Source organism: Strongylocentrotus purpuratus, unplaced genomic scaffold (genome assembly GCF_000002235.5).
Source record: "Strongylocentrotus purpuratus isolate Spur 01 unplaced genomic scaffold, Spur_5.0 spur5_scaffold_11, whole genome shotgun sequence".
Lineage (NCBI taxonomy): Eukaryota > Metazoa > Echinodermata > Echinoidea > Camarodonta > Strongylocentrotidae > Strongylocentrotus > Strongylocentrotus purpuratus.
Window position 1 is genome coordinate 12905591 of NW_022145596.1, and position 19576 is coordinate 12925166.

General features: G+C 33.9%; 1 protein-coding gene across 2 annotated transcripts; it reads left to right on the forward strand.

Moving 5' to 3' along the window:
- The first annotated feature begins 453 nt into the window (after positions 1 to 453).
- LOC100890707 (minichromosome maintenance domain-containing protein 2) lies at positions 454 to 18631 on the forward strand. 2 transcript variants are annotated; one of them, XM_030980676.1, is made up of 22 exons: positions 455 to 565; positions 4169 to 4335; positions 4781 to 4844; positions 5480 to 5538; positions 6031 to 6134; positions 6703 to 6804; positions 7532 to 7636; positions 8515 to 8582; positions 9504 to 9593; positions 9996 to 10093; positions 10787 to 10804; positions 11287 to 11353; positions 11907 to 12043; positions 12515 to 12674; positions 13203 to 13292; positions 13849 to 13997; positions 14491 to 14522; positions 15772 to 15922; positions 16489 to 16631; positions 16929 to 17038; positions 17763 to 17836; positions 18423 to 18631. In XM_030980676.1, the coding sequence occupies exons 2-22, from the start codon at positions 4207 to 4209 to the stop codon at positions 18513 to 18515; spliced, it is 2043 nt and encodes a 680-aa protein (XP_030836536.1). In that variant the 5' UTR covers positions 455 to 565; positions 4169 to 4206; the 3' UTR covers positions 18516 to 18631. The 2 variants fall into 2 exon arrangements, with proteins under 2 accessions (XP_030836537.1, XP_030836536.1); XM_030980677.1 differs by lacking the exon at positions 9504 to 9593 and having other exon boundaries at positions 454 to 565.
- Positions 18632 to 19576: the final 945 nt, after the last annotated feature.

Consider the following 19576-nt stretch of genomic DNA (forward strand, 5'->3'; position numbering starts at 1 on the left):
AGCCGCTGAATAAGCGGGGGGGGGGGTAAGAGGACACTTTTTTTTTGGTTTTTGGTCTCGAAATTTGAAAATTTGACATTTTGCTCCGTTGGGGGGGGGGGGGTGGGTAAGGTCACCTTTTTAGGTCAGCCAAAAAAAAAAAAAAAAAAAAATCCAAAGGGGGGGGGGGGTAGTTTGGGGGGGGGGTGATGGGGGGGTTTACACACATAAAAAATACCAAAGGGGGGGAGTCCACAGCAAATTTTTGAAGGGGTTCTTTTCTACCCTTACGTTTATAGATACACCAATGTATTTTATACTTAGCTTTAATTATAACAAAAAAACAAAAAATACAACTTTGTCCGTGATCGTTGCGATCAACACGCTTGTCAAATTGGCTATCAGCAAATAGCTGATAGGAACTGTCGTATAGGTTCGTTTTATTTGTTGACAGCTCAGACAGACTGCACTGTGGCTAAGTTCTAGTTCTAAATACTTCATTCAACTTCTTGTAATAGCTTGATGCTACCGAGCTGATCTACATATCAGATAAATCTGCCAGCTGACATACAACGTTTACACGGAGGTAATATTTCCCAAAACATATTAGAACCATTAGTATGATTACTATAATTCCTTTTGTTTGTTGTGACTTTGAAGTTCAGCTGTGATACTGCTCGCCGGGTACTTGCGATCGCGATCGTATGCGCGGAAGTGAGTAGCCGAATTGTCGTCTGCTAGATTCAAGTACTAATATAGAATTCAATATTCTTTGTTTTTAACGTGTCATAAGGATGAAAATCAAACGTGTCAGAGAAATTCAGTTAACATCAAATACATCCTCAGTGTTTTTAGAAATTGTATATGCCTGCCAATCTGGCAGCGCAGCACACAGCTGATATAAAAACTACAAAACTAAAAAAAGTAGAGACTCTAGTCTAAGTTAGACCTAGTCTCTAGATCTACGTCTAGATCTAGTAGTAGATTTCTAGTATACGTGTTGTTTTTTTTGTGCGTGTCCCTTAGGCTAAGGCCTTATTAAATTTTAACTTAAAGACTGATTAGTATTATGATCTTTTATAGCATTTTTTGTTTGTCATTTCTAATTTTTTGAAATAAATAATTACAAGAATATTGCATAGAAGTAAAACTTATCTAAATTAGATCTAGATTAGATCACCACAAGAATGTGTCTCAAAAAATGCAGTTTACTTTAGCCTTTACACATAGAACTTAAGCTTACCGGTACATTGATTTAGCGCATGCGCAAATCGTTCATCCGATCTCGGCGAATTGCAGTCTCATTTTACTAGATTGGCGCCGACAAGGACCCTTCTCTTTGGCTATCGTTTTCTTCCATTCACTCAATTTGTGCGAGGAGCAAGCCTGCGATTTTTCTTCTTTTTTTTATACCAAAATTATGATATTTCAGTCAAACCCTCTATTTGTTACAATTTTTTTCAGCATCCTTAAAAGGTTAAGTTTAAGTCTTACATAACTATTTGTAAAGTTTGAACAATTCTTTTCGTCATATTTAAGGTAGACTACAAACTGGAAATTTATTCAAACATGTTTGTTGATTTTTTTATTTTATGTGTGTGCAATTTCATGTGTGCGTCTGTTATGTGTGAAGTGCGTCACCTGTTTAAAGCATGATATGTCAAATAATAATACGTATTGACATTGCCATTGTACTTAAGTTGCGCTTAAGTTAAGTAGGCTCTCTCTCACTTAAATTCGAAGCCACTTGGGCGGATCTGCCAATGACAACGCGTAAACTCACAGAACAGCGCTCAATGCGCAAAGTTCTTTGTGCTTTAATAAGTTCTCTTGAATTAATGCATATAATTACGGTATGTAAAGATAAAGTGAGCTAAAAAATATCATATTTATCAGCAGATGAACTATCAAATGTAAGACTTTGTCAAGACAGACAGATTTGTTTGCTTCAAGGATTAAAAAAAAACATAAATGTGTCTTTTGATGCAGAGGAGTTCAGTGACGCCAGACATAGTCTGAGTGGAACATATTCCTGAATGAATTTTTTTTTTTTTTTTTTTTTTTTTTGGGGGGGGTCTAAGATTTTGTAATCAAGTTGAAAAAAGAGGTGTATCAATGCTTTTCTGCATTTATTTATCATGTAGGCAAACAAAGCAGGGGGTGGGGGATGCAACCCCTTCCCAGACACACACACATAACAATTTTTATATTACAAATATTCATCTAAGGAAAAGAATCATGAAAACTATGGTTTGGAGTTCGCTGTTCTATGGATTAGCTGAGGCTGGACTCTAAAAAAACAGCATGCAGACATAAAAATGATGAAGAGTTTTGAAATCTGGCTTTGGAAGAAGATGGTAAAGATAAGTTGGATGGATTGAGTGACAAATGATGTAGTTTTACAGAAAGTGGGGGAGGACGGAGGAGTGTAAGTTAGTAATAACATGGAAGGAGAGGAGACAGAAGATATGGATTGGGCATATACTACAGCATTATAGACTCCTGAGAGACATCATTGAGGGAAAGAAGGAAGAAAAATGATTATGATGTTGGATGGTATCTAAGCAAATGATACATACCAAAAGATGAAGAAAAGAGCTGGAGACAAAAAAGATTGGAGTGTTTTTCATACTTAAATCCTGCTAAACAGCATAGCATCAGAGAGAGCGAGAGTAAAAGAAGGAAAGATGAAGTAATTACAAGCAAGAAAGGATAAAGAGAAAATTCTTAAATAGGACCACAAAATGATAAGTCATAAGGGGGGGGGGGGTGTCTCTGCATGAAACAAAAAACAAAAACATGATTGAATGATCAGTCATGTTTGTATGATGATTTAAAATGAGAGTAGAAAGTATGACTCAGACTCGGGGAAGCAACCTCTATATCACGTTCAAGTGACCTTGACCATATCAGAAGGTCTTCCTGAAAGTAAGAGTATGACGCTCTGTCGATTTGAGCATGTCTGTAGAGTCTATGTTTGGAGGCAGGATGCTATTATTAGTGCATCGGGCATACATGTCTAGTAGCTTACAGGCAGTAAACCCTTTACAGTCTTTATGGGGGCTAGATTAAAAGTCAGTCAGCAGCACCCAATAATTGGCACAGGTTTATCCACAACGTATTCACGCCTGGCGGTACCTGTGCTATAGACTAACACAGTCAAATTTTGATATTTACCAAATTCCTATTTTCAAATCTGGACATAACACTTCACCTGACCCTAGACCTAAACTGCACCTCAAGCCCTATTGCATTCCTAACCATATATCTGTGACTTTGATGAATTGCTGGGAGAAACTGCGACCAGAGCAGTTGTCTTCAGTCAGTAATGGTCTGAATTAACTGTGCTCTAGATTACCCTAATAAGATCATATTTAGGCTGTATGAACTTGTTAAAGTCGCTATAAGTTAAATCTAGCCTGGACTCATGTTGCTATGGATTTTGTGTTGTAACAAAACTGGAGTCTGTTCCTGCAGACTATATCTCTACTTATGTAAGTGAGTCATATATATCATGTTCACGTGTAGACCTACGTAAATGCAAATTTTTAACTCATGGTAATGACTATTCATCCTTTACATAAATACCTATGGCATTGGGAGGTTAAAGAATCTGATGCTAGCGAGAACAAGCTTTGCAGTACATAATAACTTTCATAGCATTCGGATATTGTGACAGAGAGACAGTGGATGACTCTTTAGGACAGAGCGGGTGAAGTGCTCTTTGTTAACAAATATTTTAATTTTGATATCTCTTTATTCACTTTGATTTCTATAGTTAGGGAGATATCATATTACAGAGATTCAATGTTCTGTTGAAATATGTTCTGGAAAATCTAAATTTATCATGTTATGAATTTCATATTTTTTAAGACTGTTTCAGAAATCTGCTATTCATGGATTATAAATGTCAAATACTCCTGTTGTTCACTTAGTCTGTCATATCTGTACCCCATATTACATTTCTTTTACCCTCCTCTTCTGTTCTCCAATCAGACTCTTGTCATGCTATTTCATATCTTTATGCCTTCTTACATGCTCTTTCATGATCTTAACTCAATATGTTCTATCTTCATTACCGAATATGAGACTCAAATATCAATTAGAAATATACATGTTTATTATTTTTGTTTCTCTGATGTATGTTATTTTACCAATTCTACTTTCTATTCTCTAATTGGAAATGCAGGTTGTTGATCAGTGAAAGCTGAAAAGAACTTTGTCTTGATGTTAGCTGCTGCAAGAATCCAGCAAGATAAGCTTACCCTGAAGGAGAGTGCTTTACGTTATCTTGACCAAACTGGGCAGCTAGCTTCAATAAAGAACAAGTGTGTTGACATCCAGCAGAGCAATGAAGTAAGGAAACTACTTCTTTTTCGTCAAAATTTACGAATCTACCCGTATTCTAATGTGGAATTATTACTTGATGTAAATGTAAGTGCAGGTGATACACTTATAAGTTACAATAAAGTGTCTGTCTCACAATTATAAGAAAAAAAGTCTCAATGTTTACGCTATGCTCTAAAATGTTTTCTGAGTAGTATTATTATGGATTGATAATTCTTAGTTTATTTATGAAGAAAATTAATTGGTGCAACTGGTGTGTTAATAGATAAAGAGGATTTTATGTAACATGCATTTTGAATGTTTAATCATGGAGACATCTAGGCATTGTTTATCTTAAAATGAAAATAATATAATCATATGATTACATTCTGATAGAAGAGTTCACAGGTTTAATTGAATTTTTAAAAGTCATACCATGCAAGTTCTTTTCTATTTATTTATTTTTTCTTCACAGAAACAAGTCCAAATTTACAGCTTCCTTATCCTCATCGATATCCAAGAATTATGCCAGATTGATGGTGAGTAACCCATTGACTACTGAATTTTCTCATTCTCGTAGACATTGAGTTAAGATTGACTTAGATGTGGTTGAAATTTGAAAAGTACCTTGTGTGTAAAAAGAAGTATCCGCGGTACCACTAAAATTCTAAAGATTCTCTGATGAAATATCGGATAATGCGGCAAAATTGTGCTAAAAATATAATTCAAAGATGGACATTTTGCTGTTATGGCTCTATTAATAATGTATTGTTCCCATATTGCTAATTTAGAATTTGACTATCTATCAGAATTCAGACATGTTTACATTGATATGTGTCATATTATAGCTTTTCTCTCTAACCCCTGCAACAATATCATGAGCATTTCCCCCAAAAACCTAAACAGAAAGAGCCTGAAATTACCTTTAAGTTACAGTGTACATCGATATATTAATCTTTTGCTGCTCATAAATATGAGATTAAATCAGGGATTTATCTCTTATATTGGTACAAGTGTGATTTTGGGCCATCGTAGTTGCCAATCATTTGTAAAGGAGAAAAATTTAGGCAAGGTGACAGATAAAGATTTTTTTTAAATGAATATCAATTTTAAATTTTATTGATCAAACCATGAGCCGTTGTTTATTGATGCCATGTTTTTCATTTAATATCAGCGGAACTCACAAACATGGTTACATGCAAGCCATCAGATGCATACACACTGTTTCAAGAAGTAAGTACACCATTTAAAAGATGGTACCATTTTCTATGTTACAGAACATGATAGTTAAATTTGCATTGTTTGCTAACCTTCACTGCACAATATATGAAGTTGTATTTTCAATCTCCTTTAGATGTGAAGTAAGATCTGTATTATGGTAGACAGAGAATGTGCTGGTATACTTTCAGATTTATAAAAGATTATCCTTATTAAAACATGGGAATTTCCTACCAACTTTTTGATAAGTATGATTACTGTACTATTTTCAATGGGAAATGTCTCATTTTCAGAAACAAGTATCTTAAAAGAAAATGAAATTCATGCTTATATGTATGTTATTTGAATTTTTCTTAAATGAATTTACATTTGATTTGAGAGTACATGTTGATCTAATGTACATGTCAATGTAGTTGTCCTATGTATTTGTTTATATTGATGTTTTTGATCAATCATTAGGTATGTAATTTTTACCACATCAAGTTAATGTTTTTAATGTATCATTAGGTATGTTTCACCGCATCACACACACTTGGAGTCATTCCAAAGAGCATCAAACCAACTCAGATCCACTGTAATCTCAGGCTCAATGGCCTACCTACACTCCCTAGGTAAGTTATATCCATTCCCATTTTCCCTCCTCAATATTGCAAATTTCTCTGTTCCCTTCTTGTTCAGAATTACTTGTATTGCCTGCAGTTATTTTGTCAAGAGATTGGAATGTATCTAATAATAATAAATAATAATAACAATATTTATAAAGCGCAACATATCCATCTCTAGAGATGCTCAAGGCGCATACAAATAATTTAAATTAATATTTAACATACTTAAGATCTATCTGGTACTCTGCGAATGTCATTTACTCAGTCGGAGGGATTCAATCTTTTTTTCATCTCCAAATCTTGTTTCTCAATTCACTCTATTATTTTTAAAAAAATATAAATTTTCTAGGACCTTGACTAGAACTCTTAATTGTTCCTTTATCAATCATCTTCAGCTGCCAGTTCATTTCCTGCGTTACTGCCAATGAAAATGAAATGAGTGTACGTTTGAGAAGGTGTTATATTCCTAATAATAATCTGTTGGTATTTTTGGTAATATGTTCATCAGTGAAAAAGTATTTATATGAGACCTTATGCTCAGCAAAAGATATTGTTTAATTTTCTTTGAACACAGCTATGTACTGCGACCAAGAGATTTCTTTGCATCCAAGTTTGCATCCCGCTTTTACCAGTTTGTAGGTGTGGTGTGTAGTATGACTTCTCCTTCTAAATATACGTAAGTTATGTACTATTATTCATTCTTATATTGTTTTTGTATTAAGTATGCATTGCTTAAATTGTCGGTGTATATCTCAGTTATGTAAGTCATAGAAAGTATTTTCTCTCAAGTATCTCCTATATTATTTAGTGAAGGATTTGGGCATGACATCTAATTATTTGCTCTCAGTAAGAACAAGGATGCCAGTTGTTCAATATATTTGCTTTGAGCCTCGTTGATACTAAAAGGCAAAACTTTTCAATGTTAAAAATTGCCCTCCACAAAGATATAAATAGCTTGATTTCCTGCTTTTGTTTTGACTGTCATCAAGATAAATGTATCTCTCAATGCTTTCCATCAAATGTGTTGACTTTTTAAAGAAAGACATTCAACTTAACATTTAAAAAATCTTTAATTGAGACATAAATGGCTTGGCATCATATTTTTTTGTTTTGACAGTCAATGAGCCACATGTCAGTGTCCAACCTTTGAATGCTTCTGATCATATGTGCTGAAATTAAACAGAAAAACATTGAAATTAACATTTTATGGTAAAATCCTTGCCTCTGTGAAGACATAAATAGCTTGATATCCTGTTTTTGTTTTGACAATCCATGTACCAAATATAAATTTCCTATCTCTGATTGTTGTTTATGCAGATGTAAAAAGAACTATAAAATGAATTTTTAAAAACCTTACTTTAATGAAGACGTACATATTGAGATATTCCTTCTCTTTCTAACAGTCGATGTGCCAAATATAGATGTCCTATTTCTGAATGCTTTGGTTCTGATGAAAATACGTACGTTAGACTACACACTGCTGGGGCCAAGGAAGCACAGACTGTAAGGTGATTATAAGTTTATGGTTTTTAAAGAGGCATTGATCCACGTATCAGTCAGTGTTTTTTAAAAAATGTTAATACAAGTTTTTTCAGTAAAATATAACTTTGGGGATTAAAAAATACAGTTTTTGAATTGTGTTGTGACAATCATGTTCCTTAGACATTATTTTTCTGGTAATAGCTGAGCTGCCAAAATAACTAGTGCTCAAATATATCGGGTACCCATTTTGCATCTACATGGAGAGAGGCAAACGTAGATTAACGTCTTGCCAAAGGATGTTAGTGCTGGGCTGGGATTTGAACCTTGTACCTTGACCACAGCACTTCAGTCACACCAACAAGACTTACAAAAGAGCGAAATAAAAGGATATTGCCCTGGAAGGCCAAGAGTTGATCGAATTGAGGTTTTTGTAGAGTTGGTTTCGCAGTGTGACTGAGGCATTGATTAGTCCATTCCATGTGACTCCATGTGACAGGATGTGATGGTACTGTCACAGGATATATGTATGAGGTTAAAACCTCACTCAGTCACGACATGGTAAACTGCCTCAAAAACAAACAAGCAAGCTTGGTGCTGAAAAATAAAAACTAGTGTCATGTTATGATAATAGTACATTAGCATTTGACCTTGTAATCCAGAATTTATTTTATTGTCATGACATACAATGGATTTATTTCATAAATTTTGTAGAGTAATTTTACATGCAAAACTTTATACCAATTTTCAAGAGGAGGGGGAAGAGAATTTACTCTTTACCATGAGGTGGGGCTTTAGAATTTTAATATTTGGGGACATTTAAGAGGATTAATATGCACTGAAAACTCTGATTATTGTAGTTGACTAAGAAAAAACTGATAAACATATTGTTTCCTTTTTATTGCAGGAATGATTTTCATTGCTTCTACTGTGGTACCTTGCTTGTTGAAGATGTTAATGGCAGAATCATTGGAGGTAAGACTTGCTCTGAACTTAAAGCATTATCTATACAACTGTTCATATAAACCTGGTGAATTCAATGTAGTAATTGATTTTCAGTAGTGGATGGATTGATAGCTTATAATACATTGAATTACAAACTGTTCTTATAGTTTTACAAGGGGTTCAAATGTTGCTAGAGAAATGTATTTGCTGAATCAATTTGAGTACAATGTGGCCCCATTTTTGTAAGAGATGGTTAACCAATACATGTTTTACAAAATATATGAGGTCAACTATTATGTGTCTTGTCATGAGACAAGGGCTTGGGCGATTACAGTGATCTATGATGCACATATCAAGCTTTCTAGCTAGGCAGCTGTTTTATTTGAGGCGCCTGACATACATGTACCAATTTGAATTTAAGCCATACAGGAAATAATCCATACAGGAAATAATCCATTTAAGGCATGATTGCTCTGATTACTGTAACGTTGGATAACTACCATGCAGATTTCAGTGTAATATTCATGTAGTAGCATTCCTAGACCACAATCACAGTTACATTTTCCATGTTACCGGTAATTACTTACTGAACCATAGCTGTTATTTTGCACAAATACAACATAAAAAATCCCACTGAACATTTTTTAAAGTGGCATAATTACATAATTATTTATACCCTTACCAAGTTTTGTCATTTCTGTATGTTAAAAAGTTTTGTAATTTTTTTTGAGTATGTGATTTTCTTTTATTATAATGTAAAATATGAAAGCTTTAATAGCTTACATCTAAAAGTATTCAACAAAGGCCCTTATTCAACCAATCCATGTTTGATTCTTATGTTACAAAAATACAAAACCAAACAAATTTTACAACGGGTATCAATAATTTAATCAATAAGTGCCACGCCTTGATTTGTACATATATTTATGTCTGTGTTATTCTACACTCTAGAACGGCTTGTCCTAAAGATGGTATGCAAGGATGCATTTTACGAAGCTTCTTGTCCTCAGTATCACCAATCTATAACAGTGTATGTGAGAGGTAAGCATTGGTATTTTGCTATTAATATTTTTACAATTTAAGTTGGAGTTTCTCGTAACAAAATTCTACTTATTTGATAGTTACATGTAGATATTACAAAATGGCATGGAAAAAAATGATTTCACTAGCTTTTACTCAAGTTTACCCCTTAGAAATTCAAGTTGTATGTAGGATTTTTTTTAACTCACGATAGAAAAAATAGGATTTAAGTTGGAAAAATAAGTAGAATAGACTCTAGTTAGGAACTAGGTAATCATCCAATTATAACTGTTGTAAATTTCTTGGAATTTGATTTGGGGTAATTAAACCTTTCCTTTTTATATGATCGTGTCACGATTTTTGCATATTATTTGTCACTTTATTTTATACTTCATCATCTTTCTCTGTTCTTTGACCTTTCAGATGACCTCATGCCCACAGTCTTCCTTGGTGGGTGTTTCAATGTGATTGGAATCCCTACTATAGAAAACCGTGGTTCTAGAATGTCGCTAGCATTTGAGGTGGGTATCACTCATACAATCTTGTATTGCTTTTTTTATAATCAGATTAACGCTTCCCTAACCCTCAACTCCCTAAAAACAAAACAGAATTTAGCAAAGATAAATTAGTAAAATATAACTTTGTTATTTTATTAAATCGCTCAGTTTTAATGGGATAAATTTCTCTGTTTTTATCACTTTTATCTTAATAGAAGGTTATATCGTTCAAAAGTGGTAATGCTGAAAATAAAACAACTGAAAGTCACAGATGAAAATCACAAGAAGCAAAGTTTGGGTCTATCGATATACAGTCAAAACTAATTCATTCATTTAGTTTTGTAGTGATTTGAGTATGTGAAAAATTGATTTGTCCCAATTTACATTTATTGAGAATGACATATTAAAGCTTACATCAGAAAGCTTCCAACGAAGGCCCTAATTTAACCAGCCCAACTTTTACTTTTGAGTCACGAAAAAACATCAAATTTACAAGGGATATGAATACTTTATTTGTTAACTGTATGTAGCCTTTTCACTAGTTTGAAAATAAAAACCCCATATAAAAAATGACATTCCCAGTGTTCATTTTGTTCATTCTTCATTTTTATGTTAAAATCATTGAGAATCTGTTTACAAAATTGCAAGAAAGTATAATTGTTGCTTCTTTTTTAAATCTAATTATCTGTCCTTTGTCATTTTCTGTTTCATTGACAGGCAAACAACATATTGTTGGTAAGTGTGATTTTTTTTAATGGAGATATATACAGTCAAAATATTGTGTACTGTAGTTTAAACTCATTAAAAATATGTTCATGAATGATTTCTGAATGATGAATGAAAGATGATCAGATTCCAATGCCAGTGTCATTGTTTTATTAGTATTTTATGAATGACATTTATCAATATTTATTAATGCACTAAATTTGTTGCCATTTGTAATGATGATCAAATTAATGTTCAGCTTTGTTGGTTACATCTACATCAATCCTTTATTATATAGCATTTATTCTATCATGTCAGAATTTATAGTATCATGATCTACATTTATACCAATGAATATTACACTAAGAATATATTTTCTTCCGCTCCCCAAGGTTATTGATGAAGGTTCAACCTGTATGAGAAAAGTTTCTAAATTTATTCAAGCCTGATTGTTTATTATTTGATCATGCTTTGGATGTATACTTTAAATAATTTCATGGCATTATTTTTAGATTGACCAGCCATCAATACCACTGATACCAAAGACTATTCCACAGAGGATTCACACACTCTATGCAGGTATGGATGTTTGATCTGTATTATTTTCAAACTTTACATACGTATTTTGAAATGAGTATTGATGCAAGCAACGATTTGAACATGATTGTATCAGTGAACTTTTAATTTGATTTCATTTGAATGTTTTTACCATTGAAAACGTGAGTTTCTCATTGTTTCTGGGTTGTGTCGTTGTCCTTAGAACTAATTATGTGACATTTGTTTTTTTTACCCCATTCCTATATATCCTAAGAGGCAAAAGCTGGCTAAGAATTTGAGTGTTGAACAATGGTTTGGAAATAGAAATGACTTACTGTATCAGAATTTAGAAATAGGCATCTTCTTTTTAATCAATGGAATATATTTAATGCCCAATTTAGCAAGGAAACAAGAAATGCTGGTGAAAATATTATGTGTGAAAGTTCATTAATGACACTTATTATCTTGAACAATGATGCACTATATAACACATTATTTGAAAGTTTCCTGAAAAAATAAATCATGAATCTTTAATGCATGGTTTTCTAACAAATATTGTGAACTATTTGTATCATATCCGCATTTACCTTCACAGATCGTGCATCATCTCCATGGAGTTTCAGTTCAAGCCTTGCCTACTTGTTTGCCCCTGACATAGCACCACCTGGAACCTTCCACAAACTGAAACTCCATCTTCTGCTAAGCCTCATGCAGTCAACACAATCTGAAAATGTAAGACATATTGTAAATTGAAGAACTAAGCTCCTCACCTGTGAGGTTAGATAGAAGAATCTTGTTTATTTTTTCTGAGAATGAATATTTTAATTGCCAAGGAACGTTGCCATTTAGATGCATAGTCAATGTGAACTTGTTGAAAAAGATTGAAGGTTACAGCCATTATTTTGAGCAGAACTGTATTTTGAGAGAAACTGTCAAGATGTTCTTCAACTTTGTTGATGATACAATGAAACAGGAGTTCTTATCATCTTGTTTAAAACTTTGTTTAAAAATTCTCAAAAAGGGTCAGTCAAAATTGTATCCCTTATCTCAATCTTGTTGCTTCAGATTGAAATGTTTCAACTGAGTTTGGCGAGAAATTAAGTCAGCACTGGTTTAATCTGGAATACAATACATTTTGTTTTAAGTTAGTCAAATGGCCAACCCTCTATTAAAAAAAATTGTGCAATTCCTATCATTTCTCAGATCCTAGATGTACTAGCTGTTGGCAAGGACACCAATGTACTCCACAGACTAATGATGCATGCGGCATCATTTGCTAAGCAGCAAATATCACACGCCTCATCCACGCCCATATTTGGTCACATCCAAAAGGACGCACAGACTGGTGCATGTGTCATTGAAGGTAGGAAAGATTTAAAAGACTGGATTAAAGAACATATTCAAATTGAATGCATGCTTTTTATACCTGAAATCTTGCAAGAGGCTATCCCAACATAGCAACAAGTGATACTATGTTCCCACCAAAAGTACAACCACTGTAGGGTCAGGTTCTGAATTTACTAATGTGTGGACACTTTAGAAATGCCTTTTTTTGTGCCTCAGAGGTGAAAAGAAGGTGGAATTACTCAGATAATCTGTCATGTTTCCTGTTCCAACTTCAAAAGGAAAACATTCGTAACTTTTTAGCTACATAATAAAGTTATAGAAAAGTTATTGTGTTTTGCTATTCATGATGGATATCTTAGTTTCACAGAATATTATTTTTATTTAAGTTAAATCGATTGTAAAGAATAAGATTGTATGGATATTGCACATGTGAAATTGCCCTGTTGCTATATATTTCTTGATGATTATAGAATACAATTATGATATCAACTGATCAAAGATATGTGATTATACTGATTTCTATTCACACCTTTTTTGTATACAGCTGGATCTGTTGTACTGGCACACCAGGGAGTCTGTTTGCTTGGCTGCCTGGATACATGGAAGAAAGATGCTAAGGAAAGAATGAGAGCAGGTAAACTTTAACCAAATTCTTAAATTACATATACTTGTTTTAAATGTCATAATGCATATGTAGTCCAAAGTGTTAGGGCAGCAAGGTAGCAATTGTCAAGGGTAGTATTTCACCAATAAATGAAACTTTTACATAATTGTGGCAAGCATCACATCATTCTACTTTGTTGTTGTTCAATAAAAGAAATATGAAATGGTTTTCATTTATTGAAACACAAGAGAAAACTGCATGCATTCAATAATTTGTTTTGCCTTTTCTACATTTGTATGTATGTTTGTTGATTTTTTTTCTTTCTAATGAGTTACAATTTCAGTTATCCATTAGTAGTTTTCCTTTCCCTATACTACAGCAACTGACAGCAGAACCATTTCCCTTGCTCTTCCATGTCGATATATACGCTGGTCCTCTACATGTATACCATACCTCTTGAATCAGACATTATTTATCTTCTGCATTATTTTCTCCGTACTCATATACACTGTATCCTTAGCTTGACAAAGACATTTTTAGTAATCCCAAAGTGCTTTTCCCCCCCTCCCTCCTACATATACTACAGCAACTGACAGCAGGAGCATAACCCTGACTGTTCCCCATACTGTAGATGCTGGTCCTCTACAGATATACACCATGCCTCTTGAATCAACCTTGTGGGCCTATAGTAGTCCCAATGTTAGAAGGCCTAAAGCAGATCTCTTTGTGGCACAGGTAAGAGGGCAATTCCTCAGGAGTGGTAAATGGATTAGAGCTTTTTCATGAACATTTGTATGATTAAAAATATTACAGAGTGCTGCTGCTTGTATAGTGACCCTCTCCAACAAACACAGTCACTTCACACCAGTTCTCAAGGCACTACATTGGTTGCTCATGAGGGAACGCATTGTTTTCAAATTCACTTGGTTTTATTTTATTGTGTCGATGACTCTCCTCCACAGTTCAATAGTATTTAATGTAATTTACATTCTTTCCAGATCTCTATGCCCTCTCTTACATTCCCACTGATTGATTTAACTATGGTAGGGTTTGATGGTACACTGATGTTATATTACAATGTCAAAAGGATACTTTTTATATGGAAAGCTCCAATGTTAAAAGAATGATGATTAAACAATCAGAGAATTTGGCATAATTTTGTATATAACTTGCATATACCCCCGTTGTTACATTGTTTTTAAAATGTGTTTCTTTTTCTCAATTTCAGGATATTGATGACATTTCCGCAAAGATTCCAGAGTAAGTTATGCTGTTTTATCATCTGAGATGCACAACACCATGGAAGCTTTGTATCTAAAACTAGATGGAACTTCGACTGCGCGCAGTCGAAATGATGCCTCCGTCATAGAGCAATTTTACAAACCAAAACAGAAGAAATTGTTCAAATTCAAGTTCAATTGTAATCCATTAACAGGTTCTCAGAATATCGTGATTACAAGCAATTTCTCATATACATATATGACCCTTTGATCTTTGACCACATGACCCTAACATCTACTCAGTTCATTGGCTCTGCAAGATACATACATGATCTAAGTTTGGGAGGAATCCATCAATCTGTTCTAATGATAATGCGATCACAAGCTATTTTTCATGCATAATGAGCCGCATGACCTTTGACCTTGACCTCATGACCCCAAAATTGAATCAGTTCATCAGCTCTGCAAGTAACATACATGACCTAAGTTTGGCAGGAATCCATCAATCGGTTCTTGAGATAACGCGATCACGAGCTGTTTCAGCATATATAATGAGCCCTGTGACCTTTGACCTTTAACCTCGTGACCCCAAAATCTAATCAGTTCATCGTCTCTGCAAGATACATACATGACCTTAGTTTGGCAGGAATCCATCAATCGGTTCTTCAGATAACGCGATCACGAGCTTTTTTGCATACATAATGAGCCCTGTGACATTTGACCTTTGACCTCGTGACCCCAAAATCTAATCAGTTCATCGGCTCTGCAAGATACATACATGACCAAAGTTTGGCAGGAATCCATCAATCGGTTCTTCAGATAACGCGATCACGAGAACGGGACGTACGGACGGACGTACGTACGGAAAACATAATGCCTCCGGCTACTTTGTAACGGAGGCATAAAAAAATATTTTAGCTGATACGATAGTAATGTCCCAATACAGTTTAAGGTCCACTTTGATATAATAATTATATGTGTATACTCTGCTGCACTGATGCATAATCAAGTCATTCTTGCTCATTGTTTAAAATCATGAAATTTTATTGACTTTTTACCTTAAAAAACGGTCAGTTATCATTTTTTTTTTTTTTTTTTTTTTTTTTTTAGGGGCGGGGGGTCCAAATGTTAGCTTAGCAAACCTATTACTCACTGTATGTTCTTTTGCATTCCTCCTCATTAATTTCAGCATGGTTGTATTGTATAATAACTGTGACCATATACATGAGAGCTGATTCATTTACCTATTCATTGCTATTGATTCTTCCTTATTTTTTAACTCCCTACAGAGGCTTCAGCATGGTCGTGATGTGTGATAACAGCGACCATACATGGGATGAGTTCAAGGAAGCAAGTCTTATCCATCAAGCTCTGATTGGTGCTATGAATGTCAAACAGGAGCATCCTCATCAAGCCATTGCAAATGAAGACTTTAAACAGGTACAACCAAGGTCCTACCCTCAAGTAGAGATATATTTTAACCCCAGTATTACGCAGTCAAAATTTGAATATTTTTTTCCCTTGGGGTAGGGCAATTCTTCAATTATTTTAGTTTAAGTAAATGCTAATAATTTGAAATTATTTCTGTAACTAGTCCTCACAAATTGACCTGTGCTACTCTGAGATATGCAAGAGTCAATCAAGTTTTCTGTTGAGGATACAAGTTTCAGAATTGTAATATTATGTAGCCTTTGTACTAGCTGCAAAATGCACTGCATTCTTTTACTTTGTAATAAACCAAAAAGCAAGAATTCACTGGTATAGATAGAAAATGTCATGAATAAAATATTGAGTTGATATAGAATGCTGAAATTTATATGTGGAATGATAGCTAGTGATGATCAATGGACATATGTATATTGTAAAATAATAATGTGCAATGTTGTTGATACTGCTTACAATTATAATTATTGTCTGATTATTATTATTATTATTTTCTTGAAGTACTGTAATGTATGACATAAGAGCACATGCTTCAAATAATAATTCTTTGCCTCCTTTCACAGTTCATTGAGCTTGCCAGGCAGCAGCCTGCAGAACTGACGAAAGTAGCCCAGCAGCTTATCCAGGGGTACTTTGTGGGGAGTAGAAGGGTGCGATCATCTGGTGTGAGGGGTACACCATTTCCCCCTGCTGCCCTCAAGACCCTGTAAGTTCATTCATATGTTCTTGCATGTCGACTATTTTAGTGTATTTTAAATTATTGCCCAACATGTATACAGTATTGAGCGGCGTATTATCCAGAAAGTGATTGATCATTAGTTGAGAAAGAGAGAGATTGAGGGGGAGAGAAACAGATAAACACTTAAAAACAGATCATATTCATTTTTACAATGCTTGTAATGTTAGCTAGTACCCTTTGTCAGGATCATATTCAACATGACAAATTTGTGAACTTATAAAATGTATGTCATTTCCCCTCTCTGTCATGTTCCATGTATATCAGAACTAGTATGGCAGCTGCCCATGCCAAGCTGTGCCTTCGTAAAGATGTCAATGAGAATGATGCTACGCTTGCCATCATGCTTTATGAGGAGTCCATCACCGCCAGATTTGGTATGTTTTAATTTTGCATGATATTGAGCATGATAATGATAATATAAGTTTCCAGGAAGTCCAGAAAATCATTTGGAGACAGTTTATAAATTTCATTGAGCATGCAATTCCATGGGTTTCATCCATGCAAGTTATCATGGGATGTGTATTCAATGGTTTGGATACGGTACTACCATGGCTCTATATGTAGTGTACCGTAATAATTGTAATTGTTTATTTTTACCGCGGCTGAAATACCGTACCGTGGTATAGTAACTCGGTAAATTTTTATAAGGGTCAGGGACTTGGTAATGAGGATTAATGCATTAATTCCCAAAGGGGGCTAGTGCATCGAATGGGTTTTAAACTTGGGACCTTCCAGTTACAAGATTCCTACTGTACCACTGAGCCATCACAAAATGGTTAACAGTAATGGTAGTCTCAAGGTTTAGTAGTCTACTGTCCTAAAATATGAACATGCTTTCTGACGTTCAATGAATGAAAAAGGTCACAGATAGATTTCTGCCTAATAAATTCATTCAATTTAAAATTATTCCTAGCTTTGTAATGAACTCAATGAATGAATAAGACATTGATCTGGTAATTCTAACTACCGGTAATAGAACAGTTACCGGTAGTCCCATAGTTTACGGTAATTCACATTCATATAATCGTCTTTTTTAACTCACGTCATTTCCACTAGGATACAAAGATTTTAAAATATAACTTTGATTGTTCATTTCAGGTTATTCGACCCTCAATGTGCATCCCATCCCACACTTCAGAGACAGCAACATGACCACCTATCTAGGCCCAGAGGTAAGATTCAGTCTTGTTGCCTTCTGTGCTAGAAGCTGAAAGTTTTTGAAAATGACTGAAATTTGTTTGGTCTTTTGTTACTCTGTGTATTGAGTTTATCTTCTCATTTGGCTGGTATAAACCTGCATGCAATAGATTTCTGTAAAATGATTATGATTAAATACTAATAAGATAAAAAGGTGAGAATGTTTTTAATGGTATTTTTGTTTTTGGGGGGTATTATGTAACATGAAAACTTATTTAATTCTTGTAGTGGCCATCATGGTCCCACTCCCTATTTGGACCATTGCCTACAGGATTTTTTTTTTTAAAGCAAATGAAAAGAACTTGCAGCTATTGAAAAATTGTACCGTAAAGTTCAAATTTTGAAAAATCCATCACATTTGGTCATGTGTTTTATTTGCTGTGTCTGCTATAAATATTTCTTTCATTCATTTTATAAATTGTACTTTTTCTGGAATTAGCTTTTCTTGCATGCGATACTGCTATTCGTTCATGACCTTCCAAAATGTATGCTATGCCTTACAATTGATTAAATTAAATATAACTTGTGCTTATTCCTTAATCTTGTTATCAACCTTTTCAGAACGACCTTCGAATGCAGCAATTCCAGGAGCAGTTGCGTAGATTTTGTGCTAATCATGATCCCAACTTCAGCATCCATAGTGCAGAGGATTAGCTATTCAAAATACATGGGATTAGAACACAACAGAGGAGAGTTGAAGATAGATGGAGCTGGAGACTCTTTATCTCATGAAAAAGATCAGTTTATGATGCAGGATGTTTGAGTATTGTCACAATGGCTTGGTTATTTCTCTCCTTTGATATTCATCCGTATTAGATTTTGAATCTACCAATACTTAAGACTCATACATGCATGTGGAGTTCATACATGTAGTTATTATTTGGTGTAAAATTGATTGAAATGACAATGATTTTATGATTATACACATGCATTTAAATTCAAATTCTAGTTATATTCTAGTTATATATAAATTCATAAATATAACCGGTTCCAAATGACTTTTATATAGATACGATATATTCTTTAGCAAAGTCATTTAACTGTGATATATTTTACTTTGAAAATAGTTTATTCATGTGAATGTACATGTTTCCAAATGAATTTTTGGAAAAGGTTAAAAAATGTTGATATCAATATTTTTCTGAACAAATTATATATTTATTAGTATTGGGGTGTACTGGTATATACTCCTTTATTAGAGTTTAGAAAACTATGTTTATTCTGAAGGTACGTGTATGTATTTATATTACGTATATGCATATATTACTTATAGATGATTTATTAATATATCATATGATTTATCGCAATCTGAATGTTTGCTTATGCAAGATTGAACTCGGAGAAGAGTGCTAGTATATTTGTAAAAGATTTTATCTTATATTTTAATGCAAATTATATATTTATTAGAGTTGGGGAGTATTTAATTGGTATTGTAGGTTTATTCTTAAGGGGAAGTCCACACTAACATTAAGTTAATTTTGATAAAAGCAGAAAAATTAGAGAAATAGATTAGTGAAAGTTTGATCAAAATCCGATGAAGAGTGAGTAAGTTATGAATTTCTGTAATTGAATTCTATCAAACACAAATTGGCAACGTTGTGACGTATCTTGCGAGGTCCCAACCATTTTCTCTGAACAGGAAAGTTCATAAATGACTATTTTCTTAGATGCTGATAAAAGAATTTTGTTCATGCAGGGGTTGTGTAGAAACCATG

Bases quoted from the DNA above. Each gene is read 5' to 3' on its own strand.
- LOC100890707 (XM_030980676.1), top strand. From the start codon at position 4,207: ATGTTAGCTGCTGCAAGAATCCAGCAAGATAAGCTTACCCTGAAGGAG. The intron at 6,135-6,702 runs GTAAGTTATATC...CTTTGAACACAG, and splicing joins GGCCTACCTACACTCCCTAG to CTATGTACTGCGACCAAGAG. The intron at 17,039-17,762 runs GTATGTTTTAAT...TGTTCATTTCAG, and splicing joins GTCCATCACCGCCAGATTTG to GTTATTCGACCCTCAATGTG.